General features: G+C 42.5%; 2 protein-coding genes across 4 annotated transcripts in view; one reads left to right on the forward strand and one right to left on the reverse strand.

Moving 5' to 3' along the window:
- LOC147200357 (E3 ubiquitin-protein ligase SMURF2-like) overlaps positions 1-4,680 on the forward strand; it is a 46,358-nt gene extending 41,678 nt beyond the window's left edge. For both annotated transcript variants that reach the window (XM_086119245.1, XM_086119246.1), the window contains exons 16-20: positions 371-508; positions 1,029-1,149; positions 1,250-1,451; positions 1,588-1,663; positions 2,172-4,680. In XM_086119245.1, coding sequence (XP_085975371.1) covers positions 371-508; positions 1,029-1,149; positions 1,250-1,451; positions 1,588-1,663; positions 2,172-2,271 — 637 coding nt within the window. In that variant the 3' untranslated portion in view covers positions 2,272-4,680. The remainder of the gene's footprint in view (positions 1-370; positions 509-1,028; positions 1,150-1,249; positions 1,452-1,587; positions 1,664-2,171) is intronic.
- Positions 4,681-4,823: 143 nt separating this feature from the next.
- On the reverse strand, positions 4,824-16,866 carry LOC147200358 (centrosomal protein of 95 kDa-like). Of its 2 annotated transcripts, none has more exons than XM_086119243.1 (21): positions 16,673-16,866; positions 15,907-16,035; positions 14,858-14,965; positions 14,591-14,701; positions 14,043-14,166; positions 13,655-13,773; positions 12,658-12,878; positions 12,524-12,581; positions 12,369-12,430; positions 12,085-12,281; positions 11,844-11,991; positions 11,159-11,276; positions 10,874-11,076; positions 10,672-10,767; positions 10,442-10,580; positions 9,537-9,706; positions 9,382-9,456; positions 9,144-9,296; positions 8,896-9,042; positions 6,124-6,195; positions 4,824-6,046 (listed from the first exon to the last, which is right to left on the reverse strand). In XM_086119243.1, exons 1-21 carry the CDS (start codon positions 16,695-16,697, stop codon positions 5,870-5,872), a joined length of 2,652 nt encoding a protein of 883 aa, XP_085975369.1. In that variant the 5' UTR covers positions 16,698-16,866; the 3' UTR covers positions 4,824-5,869. The 2 variants fall into 2 exon arrangements, with proteins under 2 accessions (XP_085975369.1, XP_085975368.1); XM_086119242.1 differs by having other exon boundaries at positions 12,658-12,950.
- Positions 16,867-17,217: the final 351 nt, after the last annotated feature.

Below are 17,217 nucleotides of genomic sequence, written 5' to 3' on the forward strand. Positions count from 1 at the left end.
GGTTTTATGCTATTGATGCACAGTGGCTGCCTCCCAACAACAGTGAATGAATTGACGCCCGCCTATAATCCGTTTTTGAAATTTGTCACTTGATTGCCATATTGGGCAACCAGTCATATGCCTGTTGCATGCCACACCGTGTGTGTGGGTGGAGGCGTGCGTGCGCGCCTGTGTAAAAGTAGGATGTTTACTTCACTCAGCATACCAAATAAGGTATTAGAATATTGTAGTAGCCCTAGCGAGCCAGTATAGTAACGACCGTACTTGTGTTAATTTTTAATTGCCATGATTTTCGAATGAGTCATCTCCTGAAGAACTGAGTCTTACCAGCTCGTGACCGTTTTTTTTTTTCTTTCTTCTCTCTCCCCAGGGACAATGACATCACCGGAGTCCTGGACCACACCTTCTGTGTTGAGCACAATGCTTATGGAGAGATCATCCAGCATGAGCTGAAACCCAACGGAAAGAGCATCTCTGTCAGCGAGGATACCAAAAAGGAGTACGTCAGGTATGAAGGTGGACCATCAGATGGTCATTCAGAAGTCGAATTGTTGTCTTCACCGTTGATCATGTGGCTGTCCGTTTAGAAAACAAATTAGTTTTGGAGCTTCAAAGTGCAGGCCATTCAAAGCCTCCAAATGGAAGATTTTTTTTTATTTTTTATGGTTAGGTAACTAAGAAGAGTACTAAGTGTTGTAAACAAAACAACAACGGTGGGCCACAAGGCGGCTGCTTGTTTGTTTGTTGAGGGCACTTTTATGTCATTACTTCATCTAGCAAAGTTGCATTAGTTTGATAGGCCAAATTGTAAACCACATTTTTACGTTGTTGTCGTTTTCCTTTATTTATTTATTTTTGCGGGAAAAGGGCAAAAAAAAAAAAAGGTTTCAGATGAGATTCAGGAGGACCCAGCAGTTTCTATTACAGGGGATGCCCTCTGCTGGCCTTTCTTGCATATTACAGCACTTTGCTCTCTGTTTGTACTGTCAACTTGCAGTAGCCTAAGTAGTGTTTTCCACACTTTGAAGGTTATATGTGAACTGGCGTTTCCTACACGGTATCGAGGCTCAGTTTTTGGCCCTGCAGAAAGGCTTCAATGAAGTGATCCCACAACATCTACTCAAATCCTTTGACGAAAAGGAGCTGGAGGTATGAGAGTAAAGACATCAGATTATGTCCATCGTCGTTGTCATCATCACGCCCATCCGTCATTTCTCTAACGGTGTTAGCCTTCCGCCTTCTCTTCCAGCTGATCGTGTGCGGCCTGGGAAAGATCGACGTCTCTGACTGGAAGTCGAACACGCGTCTCAAGCACTGCACGCCCGACAGCAACATTGTCAAGTGGTTCTGGAAGGCGGTGGAGTCTTTTGATGAGGAGAGGAGGGCACGCCTGCTTCAATTTGTCACCGGCTCCTCCAGGGTGCCCTTGCAGGGTTTCAAGGCGCTACAAGGTACAAAGATTGCTTTCACCCAAGAGTGGACAAAGTGTGACCTCATCGCTCAAGCTTCAGAGACTTGAAAATAACACGTGAAAAGTTGAAACATCTGCTGACGGTTGTTTGCTTTCTTGCTGTTTTTTGCCTGCAGGTGCTGCGGGGCCACGACTTTTCACCATTCATCAGATTGATGCCAACACCAACAATTTGCCCAAAGCCCATACCTGGTTTGTTTCACTCAAAAGCACGCACGCACGCACGCACACACACACACACACACACACATACATACACAAACACATGACATGTTTGTCATCATTGAAGTCTAATCCATATAATTGTAATAGCATTTATGTCTGCCTTTGAACGGGTGTTTCTCCTTTAATCCCCTCCTCCCCCCCAGAAAGTATAAAACTGTTTTGTGCCCCATCCAAATCCTCGAAGCAACTATAAATAGGATCATTTGCATACAAAATTGTTTTGAGTACACTTTATATACACAATAAGATATCCTTTATTTGTCCCACACTGGGGAAATTTACAATACAATACATCTGTATTAATATAGCGCTTTCACAACAGTTATTTGCATGTATATACTACGTGTGTGTGCGTGCATGTGTGTGTGTGTGTGTGTATGTGGCCCCTCCCCTCATGTTGTGCTTTTCTTTGTACTGTATCTTCTGTTTTGTTTATTTATTTTTTTAAACTCGCATACATGCTTATTTTTTTCAGCTTCAATCGTATCGACATTCCGCCCTACGAGAGCTATGACAAGCTCTATGACAAGCTGCTGACCGCCATCGAGGAGACATGTGGATTCGCAGTGGAATGAGGCGCGCCCCTTGAGTGTGTGTACGCGTGTGTTGACGTGAAACTGTACTATGGATTCATCCATGCAGCCTAACTGAGCATCCCGCAGTCTTCCTCTTTTCTTTCACGCTGCTGCCCACTTTCTTCCCGTATCTGAATCCGAACGGGGAGCGCACCTTTCTTCAATATTTCCTTGTGTTGTAGCATAGCTACGAGCCAACCGGCGGACTTGGAGACCACCCCGCGCTCCCCCCGCTCATTCGAAAACTCCTTCCGGGCGTTTAAGAGCAGGACAGGAATCGGTTTTGCTCGGCCCGCGTCACGCTCCTGCCACTTGTCGCCGCGTCTTCTTCAGGTAGCCACTTCTTGCCCAAGCTCTCCATGTTCATCAAATCCACACGTCTTAGTGGAGAGCTGCACTTTCATCCTACCTCAGTCCAAACTTGTGTGTATGCGCGTATGTATGTATTTTCAAGCCCCTCATTGGGGAAGGGGAGTCCACTTTTAATAGCAGCCCTATAAAGGTAATATATTGTTTTTGGATCGTGCTATGTTTTTTTTTTGTTGTTGTTTTTTTTTTAAAGTCAAGCATGTCAGGTGCTGAGAAAACGGACTCTGGTGAAGAAGTTGTCTGTGTGCGTGAATCCAAATTCATGTTTGAATGCAGAGATAAGTTGGTCTTTCACATTTTCCCCCCTGCAATACCTTCCAGTGGAACCTCCAAAGTTGAACATCTACATTTTGTTGTTGTAGTTGAAAAAAAAAAATCTATTCATTCATTTGTTCCAGATTCTGGTCTTTAATTACTGTACGGGATGTGTTTTTGTAACATTGCAACACTCCGAACTGACATACATATATTAAGTTAGTGAACCATACTTCCATTTCATTTTTTTGTGGTTATCAAATGTTTTCTTCACATCACAAAACAGTAAAACACATCCCGTAGTCACTCAGTCGGTTTCGGTTCCACATTGTTCCACTTTGGAGGTTCTACTGTTCCAAGTTTCAAGCCGCTCAAGATGAACCGCCGAGCCTATTTTGTCTTTTGTTTTCGTTTTCCCGTTCATCCCATCCACATTTTGTATGGATGCGATCTTCACCCCGGCCACCCCCGCACGCTTGCTGTCCCGTCACGTGTCGCAAAGTGTGCGCTGCTGCAGACAGATGTTTATTTTCACTTGTCACTGTCAAGCACTTTAGCAAGTGAGCGATGATGTCAGGAGTACCCCCCCCCCCCCCCCCCCCGCTTCCCAATATGAAAAGGGGGTTTCTCAAACGAGTTCAATGAAACCACAGGTTCCTCACTCACAACCCAAACTTGGATTGGCTGGACCCAAACAGCCAATCCAAAAGCCCTTTGCAAGAAATGATATACCTGATTGACGATCAATAGAATAGGTTTCGAGCGTTTTCTTTGCCTCAATCTGGGAACCCCTATTTTGAAATCTCTCATGTCTACTTTGCTCTACTATATTTTACAAGTATACGGACTAGACGAACACGTATCTACGCAGCGAGTATATCTGTACAAAAATGATTTGTGTGTGTGTGTGTGTTCCGTGCAAATGCAGCGTGTCTGTCACAGACCTCTTTGCATTCTCAGGAGAACTTGTGCTTTATTATTTTATTTTATTTTTTTCATGATTACATGAGGAGGACTCGATGCAAAACAAGACACCTTACTTTTGAATAATCATCCACACATAAAAGCATTTGCTACAGGGGATGTTTCCACTAAATTCCAAGCAACACAGAGGACAAACTTTTTGATATCTTTTCTCAACAAGCCTGTTTTGCATAGCCGTGTGTATTTTTTGAGACTTGTGACTCATCTTCCCCCCACCCCCACCACCCTTTCTGTTTTCTTTACCGGCTACAACCATGAAGCGCTCACAAATTGTTCTATGAACATTTACAGATGATTTATTTCATGTTATCTCTAACACAACTATAAATGCATTGCAAGTGTTATTTGCACACGTCATGTATACTTGGACACTTTTCCTTGATGTACCAGATACGAATGGACTGATTTTTGATGTAGACCACGTATATGCACACACACATGTTCCCGCTATGCCGCACGTTTGTCCACAGCTCATTCGTTCCCTTTGCCATGTTTGCTGGCTGGCTCACTAGTGCAAGTGAACACTTAGGGGAGGGGGGCAAATTGTCCCCAGTAAAAACAACCATCCTTTTCAATTAATTCTGCATCCGATTTTACCACGGTTTTTGTATTTATTGTTACAGTAACTATTCTGTTTTTCACCTCAGCTGCTCTGTGAGCTTGTAATTGACAATAAAGAAGCAAAGATATTCAAAAAGATGGCAGAGAGGTGAGGGGTGGCAACTAATTCTTGTAAACTTGCAGAAAGCGGAGCAATAAAACACTGCTGTCTGGATGTTGACAGCATTATGTTTTATACAAGCACGTGTATAACTCATTTCTATTTGTCAGTATTTTGAAATTGATCCCCACTACTGATTATTTGAGGATGAATCGGTTTCATTTGACAAATTGAAGGTGGATGAATGTCATGCTGCTGAAACATAAACCCCTGAAGGATATAATCTCAATCTCAATCTGAGTTTTACAGTGGATATAAAAATTTTACAGTTCAGTTCAAATACACGGGTCTTTGTGATATCAAAAAATGGAAACCTGGCATATGAACACAGGTGTGCAAACTTCTGTTTGAAAAACGGCAGTGCGTTGACTGCAGATTGAACTGTTGATATTAAATTCACACTAAAAGAAAATAGGTTTTACTTGGATTACCCAGAAATACATAAATGCTCATTCCCCCCAAAATTCACAACTAAAACACAACTGAATTATCTCGTATCAGGGCCCACTTCAATTTTAATGAATGCATTTGCCAATTGTTTTAGGGCTTTTTATAGCAGTTCCTTTTAGGTTTTAAGTATGTTTAGCATTGTACCACATTGTTTAGAATTAAGTATGTGTAGGTTTTTGTCAGTTGTGTTGTTGTACACAAACTCACACTCATAGATCTGCATTTGTGTTGTTCGATAGGGTTCGAACATAGCAACGTGAGGTTTATTGGTTCAAGCGGAGACTATCTTAGCCACAATTTAAGAGCATTAGTCTTGTTCATGTCATTTGAGGTGGTTCGGATATTATCACAAGCTTCGTAGAAGTTAATTTTCCTCCTACCTCCACACCTTTCATCACACTTATAGTTAGATATAAATCCATTAGCTTTGGCTCCTAAGACTTGATTGTTATTCTCCCATGGATTAGAGCACACCAACATCTACTTAGTATTTACAAAAAAAAGGACCAAATTTAATTAAAAAAAATAAATAAACCACCGATCATGAAAGGAAGACTTAATAGCATAGTAAAAGGAAGTTAAAACTCAGTGTTGTGGTCATTTAGCAAAAGAAGGAACATTTGTACAGGTAACCAGCTACAATAGAAGGTCACAGTGAAGGAACAGTTCGTTACAATTTGTCGGACTGCTTTCAGTTCATCAAATGTAGGTTCCTCCTTTCGTACCCCATCAAGTTTTGCGGAAGCGTTCTGCTCATGTGCAAATATGAGCGACAGTCAGGATGAGCCTCTGGGTTCGTTCCTCCAGCCATGACTAAGGTCAGTGCAGACAGCTGTTGCGGCAATGGAAAGAAGCCATGCGGACTCGATTGCGTAACCTCTGGACCTCCAGTTCTTGGAAGTGGTCGTCCTGGTCGTTCTGAATGATGATCTTCTGCAGCTCGCCGATCTCACGCTCCATCTTGGAACGTAGCTCGCGCTTCATCTTGAGCAGCACCTGTATAAGCGGACTGATTCATTATGCTGCACGCTGATGGTGGTGTTAAAAGATGATTTGATGAGAACATTTTTAACCTTCTCTTGAGCTTTTTTACGAATCTGGATCTCCTGGCGCTCTTGTGCAAGTTTCTCAGCCAGCAGTGAAAACTGCAAATAGAACAGATTCAAAGATTAAAAACAAAATATCAATATAATTGTGTGTCTTAGAACCCACACTGACTGACCTTTTTTTTTTTTAAGCTACACCAACAAGAACTCCATCATAAAATCTTACTTTATACAGATATTTTTGCAGGGAACCATTTTGTATCCGAAAGTATTTTTCGGCGGCAGGTTGACACAAGGCGACGTAACATTGAGCTAGCGAGAAGCAAGTTTAGCAGCTTCGACTAATGCTTGGAAACGCATTGCGGTTTCCCTCCTAATTCGGGAATCACAGCCTGCATCAACTCGCCCCCATGGTGGCAATTACACAAAATGTCTTACAAATGTCGTTCTCATCAAGGAATTACGAAGAATAATTATCGAAGGGAGGGATGGAGAAGCCATACTAATTGCTAAAATAACGTCATCGTGAAAGACTGGAATTTAAAGCACTTGGGTGACAAAGCACAACTCACAGACGTCTTGCTGGAACTGCATTAATGCAAAACATATCCAACGTTGATCAGCAAAAATTGCAGGCAATTTAATAAGTGTCAGGAGAGAAATTGTAAAATAATGTCTACACACACACACTGTTCAACGGATTACGCCCTCTCGTCTATCAACCGGGAGAAGTGGCCTAAAAGGTTATAAGCAGTGGTGGACCCTCAGGGCCAGCAAGGCCTTCTCTGCTGGCCTAAACATTCATACAATAACATAAATTTAATTCATGTTATTTTATTTTCATAAATATGGAAACAATTATTCTCTGTATTCTTTACGTCATATTATTTCCACTTAGTCGAGTGGCTTTCAATGTTATTTTAAATAACATTGAAAGCCACTCGACAAATAACTTTATTATGGTAGAGTTTTTAACCCATCATATTTCAGATAGCTTGTGTTGCCAGGTAAATTAAACTTGCTCGGGGCCTTCAGATTAAACAGAGCAAGCCCCTGTGCGCTGAAAATGAACGGGCACAGTCAGGTTGCAATAGCCAATCAGATCACGAGTCTGCGCACCTGGGCCAGCTAGAATTCCTTACATCGAGACTGGACGTGCTCGTTCCGTGATTGGATTAGCGCCTGCTAGAGAGAGCTATCACTGCATTTTAACCCAAAATGGCCGAAGAAGAAGACGTTGATCTGGTTGCGGAACTACTTTCCACACAATTTTCAAGACGGACCTTCCAAGAAAAGCTGGATATTGTGCGAAGATGTCGCCCAACTCCTGCGCTAGCTAGCCTGTCCCAGCAAGGAAAAAGGGTTTGTCCGTCATTTTCAGACGAGCAATTATGAACGGTACCCGTGGCTCACAGCCTCTGAGAAACGCTGCAAATTGTACTGTTGGGAATGCCTATTGCTTGCAACGGACCGATTTGGTGTTTGGAGCCACAGTGGATTTACCCATTTAGGTTGTTTTACCAAGGCTGCAAGGAAACATCACAGCAGGCTGGGCACTTACAAACTACGGTGCGTTTAAAAAACGTTTGGGGACACTCGCGTAGATGTGCAGCTCAGTGAACAGGCACTACATTGGTGAGTAAATGAATTTTGTTTTACATTTCTTCTTGTCATTTCATTTCGTTAGTATTAAATTAATGGTAACGAAATAAAATGTCAAAAATACAAAAATGTATCAAACAAATCTGCTCACCTGCAATTTATAATGGCGCATTGTAGTCACCTTCGTGCACTAAAGTTCGTTCAATCTCGGCTGCTCAACATCGTCAGTTATTTGCTGTTGTATAGCCGATTCTCAAAATGCAAATGATCCATTTACTTTATTTTCAAAGAATAGTTTGTTTTGTTATTGTTTGGTTGGTGTCTTATATGAAACTGCGACATTGCGCAATTTATTGGACAGACTTGTTTAAGATCACACAGCGTAATTTGGGTGGCATTTTATTTAGTATTTTTAAATCATCTTTTTATTTTTGACAATATCTATAAATTTAGTTTTCTGCTCTTAATTGTGAATGCATACTTGATGGTTTTAAATGCTCCTGAAATTCAGTGCTGCTTGACGAGCCTATACTGTATTGTTGTCATGTATGTGACATCACTGAAGGCCTAAGGTTGAAATGCACGGCCTGCCACTGGTTATAAGTATATTAATCCTGAAGATAAACATTCAGAAAATGGATGCATATAGTACTGAATGCATATAATATGAAGAAACGTGATCTGTTTTTACAATACAGTCCTGAGTTTTGATTGTCACTTTTGAGATCTCCAAATTATATTGCAGCAGAGTCCTTTTTAAAAATATTTCATGAATATTTTTTTAATCGATTTCTGTCAGAGACATGACATGACTTTCCATGACTCTTATTTAGAGAGACATTGATAAATGTGTGGGCTACTTCTCTGCACATTTGATAATTTTATATATCAGCTGTCGGAGCACTGGGTGCACGGTTTAATGTCACTTCAAAATACAGTGAGCAAGAGCAGCAGTCATAGTGATGGGAAAATGAAGCCTCTCTGTTCAACATTGCACTGAAAGTACACTAACTTGCATTTTTTTTAAACCCTTTTATTTAACCCAACAGTGCCATCTAGATGAGTCAAAAAATGTTATTAGTTCATGAAGCTTCATTTTCCCGTCACTATTGTGTTTTTTAAAAACAGATTAACTGAAAATGTACAGATTTTTTTTTTCTCCCAGAGCGCCCAACACTATTTTTGAGTGTGTCCTACTTGATCTTTGTAGTACTTCTCCATAGACTCGATATGGTCCTGTTGTCGTTTCTGGTGCTCAAGCCTTTGCTCCGTGGCGAAGGCTCTCTGCTCCCTCAGGCAGGCTTTCTGCACCTCCAAACCCTCTTCAAAGAGTTGCCGAAACATCTAAGCACACACAAGGACACGCCGGATGCTCATGCAGCATGTGGACAGTGAGTGTGTTAAGAGCCTTTAGAAGTTACAAGGAGGGCGTTCAGGTGGGCCACCTTTTCCTCATTGATGCGAGCCTTCATGAGGCGAGCCCGGTGCTGGACGTGGTAGTCGTGGTGGTACTTCCTGGCCCGAGCAATCTGCTGCCGCTGTTCTCTCAGTCGGCTCTGGGTGGACTTCTGCTGCTGGCTGTGCTCTTTAAAGTCTCTCTGGAGGATCAAGCCCATAAGGACGTCAAAGTCTGTTCTTTCTTCGCTGTTAGAAAGACACTGGAACAAATGCATGTGAACCCACCAGACGTCTGCTGTGCTCCTGCTGTTTGCGGACCATTCCCGCCAGCAGGTCGTGCTTCCTCTGAGCTTCTTCAAACTGTCACATGGCAGGATGGGGGGGGGTCCATGGTTCACTTGCTCATAGCCTTCGGTAAACAAACAAAATCAAGCACTCACCTCTTGGGAGAATCGGCTGCGCCGCTGCTTCTGAGCAACAGCTTGGGCGCGGATTCGCTCCACCTGCTGCTTCTGCTGCTGCCACATGCGGCCCAGGTCTTGCGAGGAGATATGCAGGAATGGCAGCTCCTCCAGGAGCACAGGCAGGAGCTCGTTCTCCTTCATTTTAACTGGACATACAAAATGGACCCCCAGAACATCATGCCTCGCTCACTTGTTTGCGCAGAATTACAAGGGCAGATGATAACCTCAAACAATTCAGACCTTGTATAAACATCCAGTGGTTTGCATTGAAATTTAAAAAATATATGTGTACTGTATAATATTTTTATAGAGAATTTTTGGGTGTGTGCTTGTGTTATAAATATTAAGTGTGTGTTATGTGTTCTATATACTGTATACTACATGCATCCATTCTGAATTGCTTAGCCACTATTCCTGGTTGATGTACGAGATGCCGTAACATTTCTTATTAAGATATCCTTTATTTGTCACACACTGGGGAAATTTACAGTCTACAGCAGCAAGATTGTGGGTAGAAAGAAGAAAAAAAAATCTGTGTGTGTGTGTAGCATTATTTTGTATTGTCTCTTCAGAGACTTATTAATTTGCTGTCCAAAGGTGGATACGCCCCGCTTTAATGCTGTTCCAGCAAAACGCCCGTGAAGTGTACTCCTGCAGTCAACTAGGCACCTAATTCCGGTCTTTCAGGATAAGTGGTTTCAAAGTGCTCTGTTAGTAGGTTGCTCAGTTGAGGTCTGGTATTTTCCCCCTGGCCATTGAGTCAATTTATTAATATTCTTGACAACCACAGACTGTGTCGAATGTCTGACTTAAATTGTGTTACCATGAGACAATCAAAAAATGACATTCATTCATATAACCATGAAAGAAATGAATCGTACGTGGTGGATTTTTCTTGGGTGTTCGTAGTCGCCCTGAGGTGCTTTGTGTGTGGACCTTCGGCTGGGACTTGTTTGTCCATGGAATCGTTGTGGGCGCCTTGGGAAAGTCATTGAGTATGGCCTCTCTGTACTCTCGCTCCTGCAGACACATAATAAAGTCGTGTTGGGCGACAGTGGCAGCAAAAGCCGCAACGCCCTGATGCTTGATGATATGCATCATGACCACTTACAGCCTCCTGAGCTTCGTGCCGTTCCTTGTCAAGATCAACTCGTTTTTTCCCTTCTAGTTTCATCAATTCCGCCTCGTAAGCTTGATTCACCACAGTCTGGTTAGAAAAAAAAATGACGTGAAGCCCACCAAAACACATAAATAGCATCTGAAAGTTGGAAGTCAAGTTCTATTCACGAGACAGATGTAAAATTCAGAACAACCTTTTTGTGTTTAGTACGGCGCGGCGGCTCACTTTGCCACATCAGAGGACGGGTCGGGATGTTTGCGTGTTGGCCATCCCCACAGAGGCTCACGGCCTCGTCTTCGTCGTCATCCTTTGAGTGCTCCAGCACGGAGTGATGACCTCGTGCAGGCAAGGAAAAAGATGAGAAGTTCTTATGGGCTGATTTGGGTTCGGGTGTTCCTGAAATTATGAATTATTCTTGTAAAGGCGCTCCGAGTCATGCTAAACTGCTTAAAAGCATAATTTGGGCAAATTCACACACCAGTGTGTAGTCTGGAGGTCCGATTACGCGCCTCAATGTCGGTAGTGAGGTCAGACTCTTCTTCCTTATCTCCAAAAGCTCCAGGCTCTTCACTGTTGCCCAAAAGTCGTTTCAGCATCTGAAGAAAAGACAAAAATCAAGAAAAAAAACAGGATAATTGGGCTGGGGAGGTGAAATGTTGAACTCAATATATAGTAAGACAAGGCAAGGCAGCTTTATTAAGGGTCCCCTCTGAAAGTATTTGAACAGCAAGGTCAATTCCTTGTTTTTCGACAGACAACTGGGTTTCAGATCAAAACTACCCATTGATAACACCAGACTGTTGCCTTCTTCATTTGAAATGCTTTCCAGGCCACTACTGCCACCCCTTTCAGTTTCTGGGGGTTTCTCCCTTCAGTCTCATTCTGTGAAGATGAACTGCGTCCTATATTGTTTCAAGGTCCGGCTAATTGACATGGCCAGTCAAAGACCTTCTACTTTTTCCCCCTGAGTCGTGTTTTTTTTTTTTTTGGTGGTATTAGCAGTAGTAATTTGCGACTGTAGTCATTATAAGCAGTTGAGAATGTGGATGGGTGGGTTGGGGTTAACCACCCACCCCCCGCACACGATGATTCGTTTGTGTGTATTCACACCCACACATTAAAATGACTAAAATAACAATCGAAACACTTGCAACTGTTCTCACCTGATCCAGTTCATCAATTCGATGGGTGAGTTTCTCAGAAATGTGATGCAGTTCTTTTTCTGCTCGCCTGTTTCTCTTCCTGCAGTGAGAATGAGTCTCCTTGAGGTCCTCCCCCTCTTCCACTTCCTCGTCGTCTTCTGACCAGCTGCTGTTCACAAGAAAAGGGGGGGGGGGGGGGGTTAGCAAGACGAGCTCAAAGCAAACGCAACCATGGTAGAATGAAATAGTTTCACGAAGATACCCGAGGTCCTTCTCATCGTGGAGGCTTCCCTCCTGTGGTCTCGTCGTAGGACACAGGTCTTCCTCTTGCGCTTCTTGCTTCACTTCCTCCGTGTCTGGCAGAATCGGGGTGGCGGCCGACGCCTCATCCTGGAGCGTTAGGAGGAGGACATCTGGTTGCGTGTGGAATAAAACCTTCCTGGGGCCTCCCTTGGTGGGCTGAAAATATCATACTTGCTGATGAAACGTATAAAGGAATATGAATAGGGCCCTTCATTTAAAAGTGGCGGCTTGCTGCTTTCCTACCTGCAGTGTCTCTCCCAAAACTTCGGCCCTTTGCTGGCTGGCTGAATCTATTTCACTCACGGCTACGAAACGGACACAGAGGTAGCAGAATATAAATCTCAAGATGTACAATCCAGAGAGTGGGGATCAACTGTGTTTTCGTTTCTCTGACCCACCCGGAGAGTGCAGGCCGTTGCAGACAGGCCTCTCTGCTTCAGTGCTGGAGGTCTTTCCCTGGAAGATGAGAGGATATTTGGACAAAAGAAACGCTAGAATACAACATTTAAAAGGCAAAAGGGCATGTTCATACCTGGATGATGGCAGGGTCGTGTTGCTCTTCGACACAGCAAGCACCATTTGGGTCTCGGTCGATGGAGTTCGTGTCTGTGTCGGTGTGGTGGGGGGAATCGCTCTGGGTGGGTGGCTGTAGTGCAATGGCGGTGTGCGGCAGTACAGAAAGTCGTGCAACCAGATCCTCTGCGGTACCAGAGGTGGCAACTGCATCCGAAGTTAACGGCTGGACAGTTGATTCTATTGAGTCAAAGGCTAAAGAGTAGTTGCATGGCATTTCTTTTTCTTGACCTTGAGCACCCTGCAACCACTCTGCACCATACAAATTGGATGATGGGGGGTGGGGGGGGGGATACGACAGTGAGTGTACAGCACGTCTAGAAACTGTCTATTCCACCTAAAGTTGTGCAATACAATGATATATATCGTATGATAACGGCATACTGGTTATATCGTGCATTTTTTTGTAAGATCAATGGACAAGCGGTACGTACATTAATCAATATCAAAAGGCATGAAGAGATTTTTTTTGATTGGTCTGACTTAGAAGGATGAAAAATAGTGAGAAAACATGGTAAAATACAGCGGTAGAACCGTAACACATTCATAGAGCGAGTAATAGAGTGAATCTGCAATAATCGAACCAATGACTCTGTCTCGCTCATGTATAACGAGGAAATGGGCGTGTGCAGTAGAGTTCCTTGCTACAACGGCAAATTGGATGACAGTGACGACATGGCCCCATTGGGCCTGTGTTTTAGAAGCACCTTGCAAATAGTTTGGGAAAGCAACCTCTCGGGGTCAAGCAAGTCTCAGTATGGAATCGGGCAAAACGAAAAGTGACATTACTAGAATTAAGACTTTGCTACAGTCTTAGCAAAGGTTAGTAATGGACCGCGGCCATTTATTCAACTCAGATTTTACACACAATTGGTTAATAAAGGCAGCGTAGGAACAGAACTCCATCCGAAACCGAGGCCACCTTGTATTTTTAAACACGTGTTTTCACATCTCACCTTCTTTTTGATCTGTGAACGTGCGTGCTGAAACCCCGAGCCCGATGACCTCACTGGGTGATCCAGGCTGCTCACTCTTGATGGAATGTTGGGAATTCATACTCGAGTGCATAGTGGACCTGCATTTTAATATACCTGATTAGCCAGAGGTTCCTCCCTGGAATGCACAAACTACTGTGCACTTTACTTGACTCATTGAAATGTCTATTGCTGACAGACAGAAAAGAGTACACGTACTATGGTTGTAGTTTCGAACTAAGGGCTTATGAATAGCCTCTTGGTTCGACTTGGTTCCCCCAAGTTCATGTCTGTGCAGTTTGTACCCGGCTACCCAGAAATATCCTTGTTTTAACAGGCAGTATAAAAAGAGCTACAGGAATGTACTTACGCTCCACAATCAGGCGACAAATGCCCTTCGTCCATTTTTGTGTCCATCTGCTTGATGACATTGCTGGTTGTTGGCGCCTTGCTTTCACCAAGACCTTCCGCTTGGAGACCACTATTTGATGATCCTTATTTTGAATACGAATTATTACAAACAAAACAACAACAACAAAACAGAAAAATGATAAGTTGTATTATTAGTGATAATGAAGGAAGAAACTACCATAGTTGTGGTACCACAATTGTGTTCAAGAAACATGTTAGGCAGTCAAAACTTGCATCGCAGTAAACAGACAATTTCACCTAAATTTACTGTTGATTTTCTATCTGGGACGTGACTTTCATGAGGTGCAGATGAAGTTACATAATATGGTCTGAGGGGCAGTTCAAGCTACACTAACAAGCAGTGCTCAGTTCTCCTAAATGAGACGAGCCTTTGTTTTTCATAGCTGCTTTTAATATGAAAGATGTCACATTTATGTAATAAGAGCATGCTTGTCAATATACTGAGAACAAGGAAAGTAAACGGAGATGATTGTTCGATGTACCCACCATCATTCTGTGACTCCTCACTTATCTCCTCGCTGAGATATTCTAAGAGACCATCAAAGATATCCAAAAGATTCTTGATTGATTCTTTGTCTCCCCGGATGACATTTTCTCCTGTAAGCATACACTCGTTATTACACTCAAGCTCTTCCATTGTTAGTCTGAACACCACAAAAAAGAAAAAATAACATGATGGTGCAATACTGTCTCTGAACATTCAATCGCACTGACGTTTACATAGACGCGCAAAAATGTTGTTTTTTTTTATACCTGTGATATGCGAGAGACTGATCTGAAGATAATCCAGCGACAGCGAGTCAATCACACACTGAACATTATGGACATCATCCTCCTGGCTCCGTGGTGATGCAATATAATCTAAAATGTACAAAGACACTCATGCATGTGAAAATGTAAAAAAAAGAAAAGATGCATGTCAACCCCAGGGCAACTAAATAGTGTCAGCAATGACAAAAAGCTACATCAACACACAATCACAGTTCATGGACATGCTCAGAAATCTTCACAGGAAAACATTTCTCACAGACAGCAAAATAGGTCATTAACATGAAATGCAAGGCTGTTGTATGTGGGGGCAACAAAAAAAAAGAATGACAACAAAGTAAAATATCCAATCAGTATTTTGATCTACATTATATAGTATTGTGGGGAAAAACCCGTCAAACCTTTATAACTTCTGGATTTATTTATATATTTGTCATTCAAGTGGCCCGGCTCATGTGCTTTGTGCATGGGCAGTTACGTCACATGGTTGAAAATTGATTGGGAATTAAAAGGTTTATTTATCTGTGTTCGGCAACGACAAAGTAGTGACACACAAATATAAGCGCCATGTTAGCAGTACCCATTATTTGTTGCTTTATTTGAGTGCTTTATGTGATGCTAATAATTGAAAGTAACAGGTGTTAGTTGCTACGTCGCGGGCAAGCGACATATTACCGGAGGTGGTGTTTATTCTTTCAGAATAAGAGTACAAGAGAGGAAGTACTATGTTAATTGTGTAATTAGTGCTGTAGCAAACTGTTCTTGATCGGTATAATTTATGAGTGTACTTATTTGATTATTGTTACAAATGCTATGCTTGGGTTCACTTACCAGTCCCTATTCGGTTATTCTTTCTCTCTTAAAAAACAACGCATACACTGGCCCACACAAAAGGGTAAGGCCCCTTAATAATCAGAGAGAAATACTTGTTATTAACCCTAACCCGATATATTTGTTTCGAATTCAACTTTCGAACTAAACTGTTCAGTCATTCCAAACAGATGCTGCATGCACTCAGTTTGCCGTCATCTTACCTGGAACTTTCTCTCTCAGGATGTTCTCATAGAGACTAATAAACACATGGGCGTCACAGTCTGTGAGTTTAGTCAGCTTCTGTTCAATGCGACACTTGACGAGCAGCTCATTTGCCACATCTACCCAGTCTGGAGGGACAAATCATGAAAGGGGCATTACTGCACACTGCTTCCAATGGGAGATGACGGTACACAAAAAATGAAATCGCGCCATCTAAACAGTTTCTGGGTAACTTAGTTATTTATATTAGATTCCTGGGACGTAGTCAATGACTTTGTCGTGTAACAACGAATGACTTTGTCGTGTAACAACGAGTGTAATTAAGAATTGGTGGTAGATTGGACTTTTGGGGCGGCAAAGTGAAGTTAGGAAGCGGGTAGTTTTTTTCCTGCTGATTCATACAAACACAGCGTTACGTAACACGTACAAGTTCTCGTACCGTACAGAAAGCAGCAGTTCAGATTGATATGTGTCGATACCAAAGACAAATGCCAATTTTTATGCCGCAACTTTGACTCAACCCAACATCTCGACTGGGAAGCGCTGCAAAAAGTCACTTTGCTTCGCACCGACATCAAGGACTGTCGTAATGTAGTCTAATCGTAACCGATTGTTCGGAAATCTGCGATACACGATTATATTCTTCACACCGTGAGAAACGTCCCTAAACAACAGAAATAGAGCTAGCCACCAAAGTTAGCAATGGAAAGTTAGCGTTAGCTTACATATCGTACGTAAAAAGTGAACGTTGCCTTCCGCTCCTACCTCTCTCTTCCTCCGGGGAGCCCATGAAACAGCTGTTGAAGAGAGGCAGATGTGGTTCAAAAGCGAAGCAATTTCTGCGGAGAGGTTTGTGTTGGTCGAACGGAAACTCCACAGCGGACAATATAGATCCGTTGGTGTGTTAGTAGTGTGGTGTTCAACATGAGAAAGAAGGAACTGTCTTTCCTGACTTAAAATTCAACTGTTGTTTGATTGGATGCTCTTGTTGCTAGTTTCCGGAAATAACGTTGACCTGTGACTACTGACACCTGCAGGATTTCTTTTGTTAGTGCAGGTCATATTCGTTTGTACAACACTTTGGGTCCTCCATAGTACAGTACTGCAGTCTAATAAAAACCTGCACTGAAACACCGAAATTGTCTTGAATTTTACTCATATTGTTATGAAAACAGAAAATAAGAATAGTTGTAGCGACGCCACTCGAGTGAAGCACATTTTTAGTTTTTCTCATTTGACTATTGTTTTGCAAATCTGCCTCACAGTTCTGAGGTTCAGGGTTAAAATTTTGGCTCTGGGATTCTTCTGTG

This window comes from Hippocampus guttulatus, chromosome 9 (assembly GCF_054856545.1).
Source record: "Hippocampus guttulatus isolate MCC_2025c chromosome 9, RoL_Hgut_1.0, whole genome shotgun sequence".
Taxonomy (NCBI): domain Eukaryota; kingdom Metazoa; phylum Chordata; class Actinopteri; order Syngnathiformes; family Syngnathidae; genus Hippocampus; species Hippocampus guttulatus.